The sequence below is a fragment of the Melopsittacus undulatus genome, chromosome 2 (genome assembly GCF_012275295.1).
Source record: "Melopsittacus undulatus isolate bMelUnd1 chromosome 2, bMelUnd1.mat.Z, whole genome shotgun sequence".
Taxonomy (NCBI): domain Eukaryota; kingdom Metazoa; phylum Chordata; class Aves; order Psittaciformes; family Psittaculidae; genus Melopsittacus; species Melopsittacus undulatus.
Window position 1 is genome coordinate 24,529,495 of NC_047528.1, and position 14,228 is coordinate 24,543,722.

At 40.0% G+C, this 14,228-nt stretch overlaps 1 protein-coding gene across 10 annotated transcripts in view; it reads right to left on the reverse strand.

The window, feature by feature from the left end:
- Positions 1-11,139: 11,139 nt before the first annotated feature.
- POSTN (periostin) overlaps positions 11,140-14,228 on the reverse strand; it is a 36,703-nt gene continuing 33,614 nt past the window's right edge. For 9 of the 10 annotated variants that reach the window (XM_031047739.2, XM_031047735.2, XM_031047738.2 and 6 more), the window contains 2 exons: positions 12,642-12,683; positions 11,140-12,383 (listed from right to left, as the gene is read on the reverse strand). In XM_031047739.2, the coding sequence (XP_030903599.1) occupies positions 12,343-12,383; positions 12,642-12,683 (83 nt within the window). In that variant the 3' untranslated portion in view covers positions 11,140-12,342. The remainder of the gene's footprint in view (positions 12,384-12,641; positions 12,684-14,228) is intronic. The other variant, XM_031047731.2, reaches the window with a different exon arrangement.

Below are 14,228 nucleotides of genomic sequence, written 5' to 3' on the forward strand. Positions count from 1 at the left end.
TAAACCATATCACCCAAGGATCTGTCCAACCTGGTCCTGAACACCACCAGGGATGGAACATTCACAGCTTCCTTGGGCAACCCCTTCCAGTACCTCACCACCCTAACAGTAAAGAATTTCTTCGTCATATTCAGTCTAAACTGCCCCTGGTTAAGTTTTAACCCATTACCCCTTGTTCTAGCACTACAGTCCCTAATGAAAAGTCCCTCACCACCATCCCTATAGCCCCCCTTCAGATACTGGAAGGCTGCTATGAGGTCTCCACGCAGCCTTCTCTTCTCCAGGATGAACAGCCCCAACTTTCTCAGCCTGTCTTCATATGGGAGGTGCTCCAGTCCCCTGATCATCCTTGTGGCCCTCCTCTGGACTTGTTCCAACAGTTCCATGTCCTTTTTATGTTGAGGACACCAGAACTGCACACAGTACTCCAAGTGACGTCTCACGAGAGCAGAGTAGAGGGGCAGAATCACCTCCTTCGACCTGCTGGTCATTCTCCTTTTAATGCAGCCCAGGATATGGTTGGCTTTCTGGGCTGCAAGCACACACTGAAGCCAGCTCATGCTCATTTTCTCATCAACCAACACCCCCAAGTTGTTCTCCACAGGGCTGCTCTGAATCTCTTCTCTGCCCAACCTTTAGCTGTGCCTGGGATTGCTCAGACCCAGGCGTAGGATCTCGCACTTGGCATGGTTAACTCCCACCAAAGTCTGCAGGGTTAAGATGTCTCCTTCCAGATAATATCCATCTACTGTCTCTAATCAAACAGCTGGCACAATCTTTGTCCCATCCTTTTAATCTTTCACATTAAGCTTATAAAGTGATCTATACTCCTGGTTCTGTGTAGGTCAGGTAGTGACTGCTTTCACTTCAGCCCTGACAAAAAGTTTGTGCATCTGTATGTCATGCTATCACCCTCATGTTCAAGTAAGCCTGGATCATACAGAGATTTTGTACCTGTGATGCAGTTTCCCTGAGGAGGATGTGGTGACCAATGGGGAGAGCAGATCCAGGTCACCTTCTGATAGTTCTTCATCACCCATAAATGATTAAGAAAGCCTTTAGGAACAGAAGTCATACAAAATGTCTGATTTGTATCCTCAACATTTGTTACTCCTTATGTGGTATTTTTGACTGCAAAAATAATTTTAATAGCATTCACACAAAAACCACAAAGAGTTAAATCATAAACTCACAATCTGATTAGATGACAGTGTGGAAGCTTGGATAGGGAGAAAACAAAATATCCAAGTAATCTGGGTTTAGGACCTTCATGTTGACCTTCATTGTCAGTGGCATACATTTTAATGATTAAACCAGAATCTACCATTGAACTGCCCTTGAGCAGAAGGAAGACAGTTCATGATTAATGGCCTGTGTTAATTCTTTAGCTTTTCTAAGCCATAGGCACATATGTAGCATCTGCCTCTGGCTGCTCACATGAAATTTAGTGAGTTTTTTGTCACTTAATGCTTCAAAGTGCCTGGTTGATGTCCTAAGTTCATTTGAATCATACTGTAGAACTGGGCTGTAATTTTTGACATTTGCAGTTGAGTACAGTTACAAAATGCACAAAACTAATAACATGGTAAATTCATGGTGACTTTGTCCATGGTCTGTATGGGCAGATGTAGCAGACAATCTAAAGATTCCCAGTGAACAAACTGCAGATGCATGTACTTTGCACAGATGGCTTATTTTCTTTTCTGTGATCAGCTAATACAGCCTGGTTTTGTCTTGTTATTTCAGTCAGCTGTGCTCCTACTCACAAGCAATTCTGGCTGTGAACCTAAAAGACTAGGGCCTTCTGCACTTTGAATCCCAGGGTTTAGATGCCAAGAGCCAAATTGAAATGGTTTTCTGCTGCCTAATTCTTGGTAACCCTGTTATCTTGGTTGCCAGGAGATGAAAACTTTCAGACCAGTAAGATTTTCAGTGATGAAATGGAAAGTAATCCTGAATTCTATAGTGATTTGCTGTCATACTTCTCCTGAAACAAATCTACCTGATTCATGAGTAGTGCCAAAAATTACATGAAATATTTTGTCATTGCACTGGTGTTAGAAAAAATTTATTTTGGTGCAAGGGAAATACACGGGGGCATTTCCAGCTAAAAAAAAAAAAAAATTTCAGAAGTGCAACTGAGTCTTTAAGTATTTTTTAGAACTCTAGTTGACCACTCTGGAGAAGGGTGTTTGGACCAGATGGCCTACAGAGATCTCTTCCAACCTTAAACATGCCATAATTCTGTGATTTCATAAACCACATATCCTGAACTAATATGGCATCATTAAGAAGGAAAAGGAAAAAAGTTGGCAGCCTTATGAGGCCATACAAAAAGTAAATCAAAGTCAATAGTTTGTTCAACACCAAAATAGGTCTCCAATTGTACAGATATTTCATGAAAGTATGAGCAAGTTCATTACTGTCACATTAACAAGACTGTTCATCCTTATAGCTAAACCAGATGTCTTTTCTGCTGAAGCACTTGATGGAACATGTCTGTCTAGCCTGATGGCAGCTAAGCCAGAAGAGGAACAAAATATGGGAATGTGGCTCTGAGGAGGGTGTGAGAGAATGACTGTGGGAAGTCACCACTTGCCTGGGCAAAGCATTATGGACTGTAATACTGGGGAACAATCCAGCCTTGGCAAGGAAATTGATAACATGATCTAATAAGAGTTTTCCATCTGTGATGTTTCTGATCTACAGCTGGAGAAATAATAAATTCACATTTGATGTACAGCTGTTTTATTCCAGACTCACTTCTGTTTGGATTGTTGCTTGTCTTCTCCCTGGCATTAGGGTATATTTGAGACACACATGAAGATCCACTATCTTGAAAACACTCCTGAGGCTTCTGCAGACTTGTACAGGAGGTATGTGCCTTTCAGTGATCACATGTGCTTTTGCCATGGTCTTAACACTATAGAATAATCTTTTCCAAAGACAACCACATCAATATCCAGTTTCATATGAAACTGCAAAAGGAATAGAAAATAGCTATATGCATCTTCTTTTAAAAAGCTCTTTGCGACGATTCCTCTTTAAAAACTGTTCTTACATTATTCCCTCTGTCTTATCAGCTAGTATCTAGAAATGAGTTATCCTTCTGCCCTCCCCATAAAACCAGTCCTTACCAATGAAGTCATAGCTGCTTTTTTTTTTTTTTTCTTTTCTGGAGATGGAAAAAGGAGGCTCAGCAATCTCATTTACCAATCTATCTATATCTTCCACAGCTGAGGGACACTTTGTAATAAAGGTCTTAATAAAAGACAGAAACAAGCCCTGCTAAGTACTCCAGACAAATAGATTAGAGCATGTAGCAAGCTCACTGCCCTGGACTTCAAGAGAGCAGACTTTGGGCTCTTAAGGAACCTGCTTAGCAAGGTTCCATGGGATATAGCCCTAAAGGGCAGGGGGCCACAAGATTCTTGGTTAATATTCAAGGATCACCTGCTACAAGCTCAGGAGTGTTGCATAGCGACTAAAAGGAAGTGCAGCAGGAGGGCTACGAGACTCCCTTGGATGGATAAGGATCTGCTGAGAAAAATTCACAGGAAAAAAGAGGCTTATAAAAGGTGGAAAGAAGGACAGGTGGCCTGGGATGAATACAGGAATATTGTCCAGGAAGTTAGGGACCAGGTTAGGAAAGCTAAGGCCCAATTGGAGCTAAACTTGGCAAGGGATGTTAAGAGATAACAGGAAGGGATTTTATAGGTATGTAGCGTCTGAAAAACAGACTAGGGACAACATAGGCCCCGTCTGGAAGCTTTCAGGAGAACTGGCTACACAGGATTTGGAGAAGGCTGAGGTTCTGAATGACCTCTTTGCCACAGTCTTCACTGGCAAAGGCTCTGACTGCACCACACAAGTCTTGGAAGGTGGATGCAGGGACTGTGAAAACCTAGACCTTGGGCCCACTGTAGGAGAGGATCTGGTTTGAGACCATCTTAAGAACCTGAATGTACACAAGTCCATGGGACCTGATGAAATCCATCCACAGGTCCTGAAGGAGCTGGCGAATGAAGTTGCTAAGCCGCTGACCATCATATTTGAAAAATCATGGCAGTCAGGTGAAGTTCCTGATGACTGGAAAAAGGGAAATATAACCCCCATTTTCAAGAAGGGGAAAATGGATGACCCGGGGAATTACAGCCCAGTCAGTCTCACCTCTGTGCCTGGTAAAATCCTGGAGCAGATTCTCCTGGGAGGCATGCTAAGGCACATGAAAAACAACAAGGTGCTTGGTGACAGCCAGCGTGGCTTCACTAAGGGCAAATCCTGCCTGACCAAAGTGGCCGCCTCCTATGATGGGGCTACAAAAATGATGGACAGGGGTGGAGCAGTTGACATCATCTACCTGGACTTGTGCAAAGCGTTCAACATTGTCCCACACGACATCCTTGTGTCTAAATTGGAGAGACATCAATTTGATAGGTGGACCACTCGGTGGATAAAGAACTGGATGGATGGCCGCACACAGAGTTGTGGTCAACAGTTCAATGTCCGGCTGGAGACCGGTAATGAGTGGTGTCTCTCAGGGATCAGTGTTGGGGACCGGTCTTGTTTAATATCTTTGTCGCTGACATGGAAAGTGGGGTTGAGTGTGCCCTCAGCAAGTTTGCCAATGACACCAAGCTGTGTGGTTCGGTTGATACGCTGGAGGGAAGGAATGCCATCCAGAGAGACCTCGACATGCTTGTGAGGTGGGCTGATGCCAGCCTCATGAAGTTTAACCATGCCGAGTGCAAGGTCCTACACGTGGGTCTGAGCAATCCCAGGCACAGCTACAGGTTGGGCAAAAAGGAAATTCAGTGCAGCCCTGTGGAGAAGGACCTGGGGATGTTGGTCGATGAGAAAATGAACATGAGCTGCCTTCAGTGTGCGCTTACAGCCCAGAAAGCCAACCGTATCCTGGGCTGCATCAAGAGGAGCTTGACCAGCAAGTCGAAGGAGATGATTCTGCCCCTCTACTCTGCTCTCGTGAGACTTCACTTGGAGTATTGTGTGCAGTTCTGGTGTCCTCAACATAAGAAGGACATGGAACTGTTGGAACAAGTCCAGAGGAGGGCCACGAGGAAGATCAGGGGACTGGAGCACCTCCCGTATGAAGACAGGCTGAGAAAGTTGGGGCTGTTCATCCTGGAGAAGAGAAGGCTGCGTGGAGACCTCATAGCAGCCTTCCAGTATCTGAAGGGGGCCTACAGAGATGCTGGGGAGGGACTATTCATTAGGGACTGTAGTGATAGGACAAGGGGTAACAGGTTGAAACTTAAACAGCAGAGGTTTAGATGGGGTAGAAGGTTTAAATTCTTTACTGTGAGGGTGGTGGGATACTGGAATGGGTTGCCCGGGAGGTAGTGAATGCTCCACCCCTGGCAGTGTTCAAGGCCAGGTTGGATGAATCCTTGGGTGATATGGTTTAGTGTGAGGTGTCCCTGCCCATGGCAGGGGGGTTGGAACTAGATGATCTTAAGTCCCTTTCCAACCCTAACTATTCTATGTTTCTATGATTCTATGATTAAGGTGTCTGTAGACAGATTTATCTGTACTTGCCATTGAGAACTGTCACAGCCTGGATTTGATATAGATCATGGTGACCAACTGACTGATGGGCAGGTATGTAAGTGCTGGGGATTGTAGGGACAGTGATGACCTTAAGAGGTTTCCTAGACATCATCTGTAGTACAGTCAGTAGCCTGAAGGGCCTAGGTAAACTGCAAATCACACCTCAAGTCACTTTTGTCTATACCACTGAAAATGTTCCTCTCTCTTGCCAGTAGTTTTTTCAATTAATAAACATGCTGTTTTGATTCCATTTAACATCACATTCACATCATATGGCTTCAAGGTGGCCCTGACTTAGAAAAGACAAGTCCCTGGAAAGGAATAACCTCAGTTACGAGGACAGCCAACTGTATCCTGGCCTGCATCAAGAGGAGCGTGACCAGCAGGTCGAAGGAGGTGATCCTGCCCCTCTACTCTGCTCTCGTGAGACCTCACTTGGAGTATTGTGTGCAGTTCTGGTGTCATCAACATAGAAAGGACATGGTACTGTTAGAACAAGTCCAGAGGAGGGCCACGAGGATGGTCAGGGGACTGGAGCACCTCCTGTATGAAGACAGGCTGAGAAAGTTGGGGCTGTTCATCCTGGAGAATAGAAGGCTGCGTGGAGACCTCATAGCAGCCTTCCAGTATCTGAAGGGGGCCTACAGAGATGCTGGGGAGGGACTATTCATTAGGGACTGTAGTGATAGGACAAGGGGTAACAGGTTGAAACTTAAACAGCAGAGGTTTAGACTGGATGTAAGGAAGAAGTTCTTTACTGTGAGGGTGGTGTGGCACTGGAATGGGTTTCCCAGGGAAGTAGTGAATGCTCCATCCCTGGTGGTGTCCAAGACCAGGTTGGATGAAGCCTTGGGTGATATGGTTTAGTGTGGGGTGTCCCTGCCCATGGCAGGGGGGTTGGAACTAGATGATCTTAAGGTCCTTTCCAATCCTAACTATTCTATGATTCTATGATTCTATGACAGGCTATGGGGTTACTTGCTGGAAGGCAGCTGTGCAAAGGAAGACATTTGGTCCTATTAGACAGCACTGTGTTTCCTACAAATAACCTAAACAATGTAGTTTGTAGATAAATGTGATCACCTCACACAAGTGAATGTCACGCATTTGTAATGAGAGATTAATTAATTATTGAAAATTAAAAAGAAAGGCATCAGAGCAGTCCATAAAAGAATACCTGAGATTTGTAATGTTTTATTTTTTATTCCCCCCTCCCATTCAAGTATGCTAGACCTATGCAAATATTACAGCATCTCATTTACACCAGCTCAGATAAAGTTAAACATGGAGTACAACAGATAACTAGCCTAATTCATAGTTATATGGATCCATAGCTATATACAATATAAAAAGTATATTGAAATGAGATGAAACACCAGACACAGTATTCTGCTATGCCTTCCATAGAATGGTTTTGGCACATGCCAGCTTGCAGTTTTTGAGCCAGTCATCTCATGCATTAGACTGTGAACAACAGATTCCAAGAAATGTTCCAACAGACAGCATAGACAAGGCTGCAAAGGTTTTGCTTTCTCTCTTCTTCCAACCCTTCAGGCACTTAACTCCTGTACACTTTACCACAGTTCATGCAATGCAGAACTTCCGTGTCACATTAAAGCAGCATCCTCAAAAGCACCATGTTATTTCACACGTACATTATAGCAGTGAAAGCAAAAAACAAAGCGTTCCCTAGCCCTTGCCAAGAAAATTGAACCACATGGGCACCAGGTGATAAAAGAAGCTGAGGACAAACTTGTGTAGTGGGAATGCACACTGCATGTGCCACTGGATCTAAATACACAAGCAAAGCCTCTAGTTCTGTTTTAGAATCATAGAATCATAGAATAGTTAAGGTTGGAAAGGACCTTAAAATCATAGAATCATAGAATAGTTAGGGTTGGAAAGGACCTTAAGATCATCTAGTTCCAACCCCCCTGCCATGGACAGGGACACCTCACACTAAACCATGTTTTTTTTTTCATGTGCCCTAGCATGCCTCCCAGGAGAATCTGCTCCCAGATTTTGCCGGGCACAGAGGTGAGACTGCAGTATAGATATGGAATTAAAATCAGAAGTCAAGAAGTCTGAGCAGGGAAGAGATGCATGAGATCAGTAAGTGGAACAAGAATGCAAAACCCAGCACATGAGAATGGGAGAACTTTATGATCCAAGGTATAATTGCTGATTCCATTCATCTGAGTTGCAAGTTCCATCAGAGAGGTTACTTCTGTTCAACAAGAAAGAAATCCATAGAAGAAAGCTTGAGCTCTGTGATATTTAAAAGATGACAGTTAAAGCAGCAAGAAAAGGAGCATTTTAATCTAGTATGACATTAGGAATAAATTTCTATGGCTGTAAAGGAGTTTGAAAAAGTCTTTTGAACAAAAAGTACTGCTACTTTTCAATAAAGAATGTCTGGGCTCCTGATGACATAGTGTCATCTTGATTTCTTCCTAATCAGTTGTACCACGAGGAATTATCCTCCTTTCTAGGTGGAATCTGTAGCTAATATTTCCTCTTCCGTGGTAGCAGTTGAACACAAAACTCATACATCACTGAATTTTATATTAATGCTGGTTAACAAAATGCTGATCTATTGATGTGAAAATTTTTGTGTATGTCAAAACCAGATTATTGCTATACTGAAAAAATCAACCTTTGGGAAATGTTTGACAAGTATTTATGCTTTCATACTTCCATTTTCTTGAAATGCTGTAAAAACACATTTGGAGAAAAGTGACACAAAGGAGAAGGTAAGCTTTTAATATCTTCATGCTTGTGGTTTATGCAGAAGAGACACAGAGGCAAACCTTCCTTTAGTAATTGAACATGAATCCCTGTGCCATCATGATTTTCAAAAAAAAGACTACATCACAAAAGACCCAATTACAAAGAGGATGGAGTATTCCCCGTGTATCTCATCGAACTCATACAAGGAACTTCTGCAGCTCAGTATTCAAAGGAATCATGTCACCTTTTATTTAATCAGTGCCTAGACTGTTATGAGGGGTAACAGGTTGAAACTTAAACAGCAGGGGTTTAGACGGGATAGAAGGAAGAAATTCTTTACTGTTAGGGTGGTGAGGTACTGGAATGGGTTTCCCAGGGAGGTAGTGAATGCTCCATCTCTGGCAGTGTTCAAGACCAGGTTGGATGAAGCCTTGGGTGATATGGTTTAGTGTGGGGTGTCCCTGCCCATGGCAGGGGGGTTGGAACTAGATGATCTTAAGTCCCTTTCCAACCCTAACTATTCTATGTTTCTATGATTATTATCTTCACTTCTAACGGAAAAAATAAACAGATATATGTATTAAACTAAGCACAGTTAACATGACTGCAAAGGACCAATTTAGGAATATTTTGACCACATAGATCCATGCCAAAGAAGTGTTCAAGCATCCTTGCTGGTCATTTCATATTGCAGATAAGAAAAAGAGGAAGAGAAGACTGAAGTGATCATTTTATATCAAAAAAACCCCACATATTCAGTGATCTAGAATAAGACCTAATTCTGCTAGTTCAGGTATTTGCCCACCTCTTAATTTTCCTCCAATAGCAACTATGGCCATAAGACGATTGTTAAATTTTCAGTCTTCTGACATATTTTTGTATATGCATTGGTCTGCACCTCAGTTTTAACTTTATCTGTAAATATTTCTCTGTTGAAACCTTTGCTCACTAATCTCAACCCTGGCAATATTTTATTTTATTTTATTTTATTTTATTTTATTTTATTTTATTTTATTTTATTTTATTTTATTTTATGTTATTTTATTTTTTACCCTTTAGGACTTCCATTCCATTTATAGCTTTGTGGTTGAAGTCTTTCAGTGACATTGAGAAAGAGTTTCTTGCTGTGACAATTTCAAGTTCATTTTTCATCAGCCCAGTGGATGCTACTATGATGATATCCATTAGCCATAATTTCTCTGCCTTGTGGCTTCTACTTGCATTCATTTATGTAATATATGAAAACCATTCACCATAGTCTCCTCTGTTCAATTCTTGTCAAATTATGATTAAGAATATACACCCTCTTTCATCACAAAGAAAAGCACATAGATATAATTCCTAGTTTCCAGAAAATCACAAGGTAATGATTAAACGTGTAATTCTAAACTTTCATTATTTTTAAAGAAAACATTAACATTTAGTGGTCTTATAGATCATGTATCTGACACCTACTGCTGACAAAACTGACAGATTTGGAAGCATTTCCAGTTAAATATTCCTTGGCATCAGTTTTTCACACAGGATACTAAAGGAAGCAGATAAAGGCCTTTCAGAATTCCATCACAAACTCAGCTGGGCATTCCTACTTATAAATGCCCAAGAGATTACAAGGAAACATCAAAGAGAAAAGTGAGCTCTCTATTATTAGTAAGCATTCCAACTTGGTAGAATGTTAATCCTTGTTTAATCACATGACATTAATTTAAATTACTATGAGGTGTGGAGAAATAGATAATGGGGCAGAAGAAGTTGTAGTCACAAAAGTTCTCCAGTTCTGCTCTTTGGTGAAAGACTATGCTGAGACAGAAATTACTAACTATATGAAAATCAATTGAAAGAACATGTTGATTTTCTTTCTACATTGAGTTGTGGAAGGATTCTTGTTCAGATTAACAGGAAAAGCCACACCATCAGTGATGGAGATATCAGTATACAGTGCAGGTAGGCGGACAAATTCTGTGTCCAAGGAAGGCCTCAGGGGACAGAGTGTATCAGGAAAACAAGTATTGATGGAGGAGTAGTTGCATTTCACTTGGTTGATATTAATGAAAGGTGAAGTACAGAAAGATATTTTGGTGAGTCAGAGAGGCTCTAAATTGTTATCAAATCAGAAAATATTACAAAATTAGTATTCCACATATTTATTACCACTTGAAAAGTTTAAAACATCCTACCACATGATAGGTTTTAATCTAATATCTTGCCGCCTTCTGATTCCTCCCCAGTTCCTGTACATACTTTATTTGTCATTTCCACTTCTTTTTCTTTCCCATCTCCTTATTTATTTTTGGGAGAAAAGAGCACAGGCATATTCCTCCCCTAAGATAATGACTGACAGCTCACTGTGGCACAACAGTGAAGAAAGCAGATTAAAGTTAATGATTTAATGACAGTCAAAGGTTGCCAGGGAAGATGACAGCTTTAGTTTATCCTCTAGGCAGACTTAAGAGTTCTCATTCTTCCATGTTATCTAGCTCTTAACCAGGATTAAAAGCTCTCCTTCCAACAAAGCCGTATGAGAGTAGATACTGAGATCACCTTATTGAGAGAGTCTGTCAGCCTAGTAAGGCTGTGCAACATATCAATCCAGTGCCCAGATAGCTTTGCCTTTCAGGGAGCAGTGCTCGTGGTATGTGATTATGGAATTAAGGAAGATTTTTAATTGTGTTTAAAGAAAGTAATACAGTTTAAGTGCATTAGCATGTGCTAGGTGAGAAAGGGAAATATCAGTCCGCTTCTGTGAAAGCATACGTTTTAACTAACACCACACTAAAAGCTTAAAAATATTTAGACCTTGTCTTACAAATAAAAATAAATATTTACAAAAGAAACCAAGCATAGTCAGCCAAATTCTTTATTGAGTATTTCTTTGAACCCAGAAGTATAAAATCACACTAGACAACTTGTCTGAAACTTTGGTCTGCAGAATTAAGGCACTTTGAACACATTTTTCTACTCCATGAGTAATTGTTTGCCAACTTTTGTTAATAAAGGCAAAGAAGTTTTATGAGTACAAAACTAGAGGTATAACATTGACATAATTTACAGACAACTCCACATTAGTACCAGGCATTAGCAAAACATGCTTTGATATAAAAGCTTTCAAGACATAGCCTCATTTTTGTAAAACCTTTTTTCTATGCTGAGTTAACTGTTTGCATGCATTTTATTTATCCCTTTTATAATCTACTTTAATAATCAAAATTTATTTAAGAAAATGTGGGAAGATGCTGAAGAATCTCAGTACATGTATTGACATAGCGAATGATTTTTCTTAAAAAGTCAACAGGATCTAAATTACATTTCAAGAAGCTCATAATGCTTGCTTTTCTTCTTTTTAAGAGCTTCCATTAGCCATATTACTAGAAGGCATTTGGATATGCAATGCAGAACAAAAAGAAAAGGATACATTTAATATAAGACACATTTGTTTGTTTAGAAAAGGTAACATTACTGGTGTCATTATGACATTAAACACATGATGAAGAATGACTTATAAAAAGCATACAATATTACTGAACCAAAAGTGCTATTGTAATATCTTGTATTTCCTTAGATTACTCCAGAAGTCCCTTGATGTGATCTTTTTTCTAGAAAGGATCAAATTTCAGTTATATTTCTTATTTAGAGGAAATAGTATTAAAAATAGTATAAAAAATACATTCTGTATTGTTCCCTGCTCTTTTTTAATCCAATTCTGCAAACACTTAGTAGCCAGCAAAAGAAGGAATCCTGGTTCTACAGAAGTTCCAAGATCCCACCCTGAATAGTGCTAACTATCAAGAGCAGTTAAAGCACCAACCAATGGAATACTCCTTGTAAGTACTGCATTAGCAAACAGCATCTGCAGCTTCACATCTTTTTTGTGAATTCGTGGTTCAGCTTACATTGTTATTGAAACAATGTCATTTTCTAAGGATCTTGCTTGGTTGTTTTTTGTTTGTTTGAGTTTTCCTTTTTTTTTTTTTTTAACCAGTTTCTCTTCCTCTCAAAGACCATGCTGTTAATTTATAATTCTGTGGATTCCATCTTGGAAAGCTTTTAGTGGTTAGCTAGTCTTGTCCTCCTTCTTGTTGTTCCCCCTTGGAAAAATGGGAAAAACCTGATAAGTATTACTTATACATAATATAGTTCCAGTGTATACTGCATTTACTCGTGAAACAGATGTAAAGAGGAAAGATGAAGCCCTACATTAAAATTTCTTTATTAAAAAAGCATCAACACAACTCTGACCTTTTGAGTTGTTTTCTTAAGAGTTTTTTTTTTCTCATGACTATCAACATAACTGAGAATAATATTTGATGCATGTTAGCACATTTAAATATATGTTTTGCTTTTACCTTGTGTCCTCCTGGTTGGTTGTGCTTTGCGTACAGGTGCTTCTACAAAATTAGAAATGTTGGTCAGAAATTATTTATAAAACCATTTTAATTAAAACTCATTAAAAATGTTGGAAACCCATTGCTGATTTGTGAAGTTTGTTCTTTTAGGTTTTCAGTAAATTAAGAATTTAATCCCATTAGCGTGTTGACTTGATGACCTGAAACAAGAATACTTACACAATTCACACATTTCTGTCATGTAACACTGTCATTCCTCCAATTCTGTCATGCACCAAATCTTAGCAACATTTCAAAAGTATTTTTACATTTTAACGGTATGAATTAATCCATTATTCACACCACTGATCTGCTACAGATGGTTACATGACGTAGGCAGGTGCCAGGATGTTTTGCCCATGCTCTTCAGCAAACATCATCTGACACTGTCAGCAATGTACAATCTCAGGTTAATGTACAGCCCAGGACTCATTCTCAGCTTTTGGCAGAGGATGCCCAGGTCTGATGAAGAGAATTACTTCAGGAATTATTAGTACTTCAGACTCAACCCTCATAAGATGGTGGCCACATTTCCATCTGTGTTTTGGCCTTGATTTGTAACTGCATTTTGAGTCCACATTTAGAGTTCAGTTAACTTTTTCAGAGACTATTGTTTTAAAGCATAGAATAGAGCAAGGGCTATTTAATACATACCACTCCCATTAATGGATACATGTGTTTTACAAAATACTGATTCAGTGAAACTATGGACACTTTTTCCTCTGTCTCATCAAAAAGTTGAGACATTTTTTAAACCATATTTCTCCTCACTGGGAGGATAAAATTTCACAAGTATAAAGAGAGAATTGTTCTGTAACTGTCACAGAAATGTTAGTGCAGTATTTTTCATTCTTTACAACCATCAAGTATTGAATTTTGCTTAACCAGCTGCAGTCAATAGCATTTTTATCCTGAAGCAGGGTATATAAATGCATAATCCTGAAACACTGGCTTCACATCATTACATCTGAGGCTAAATACTGGGTATCTGCACCAATATATTCAAGCTTTGCACTGCCGTGAAAAGAACAGAACATGGTCCACCCAAAGTATGATTTCCACACTTATATGCTGTCCATATAATTATGCTTTCACATAAATCTCATGGTTGAAGGTCACATCTGTTTGTCTTTTTCAGGCAATACTTGACTTTGTTGTATGCTTCATACTACTCAGCACTGAAGTCATGCAAACACTATGGTATAATTTCAGTATTTAGCATAGACTTCAAAATTAAGAAACCTACTTATTTAACTTCATTCTCCACAAGCCATAAGATTTTTTCCTACTGTGTTCAGTTCTGGGGCCCCCAACAAAAGAGGACATGAACCTGTATGAGTGTCCAGAGGAGGACTATGAAGATGATCAGAGGGCTGTAGCACCTTCCCTATGAAGAGAGGCTAAGAGGGCTGGGGTTGTTCAGCCTGGAGAAAAGAAGGCTCTGAGAAGACCTTATAATAGTCTTTCAGTACCTAAAGGGGTCCTACAAGAAATCTGGAAAGGGACTTTATACAAGGGCATGTAGGGATAGGACAAGGGGAATGGCTT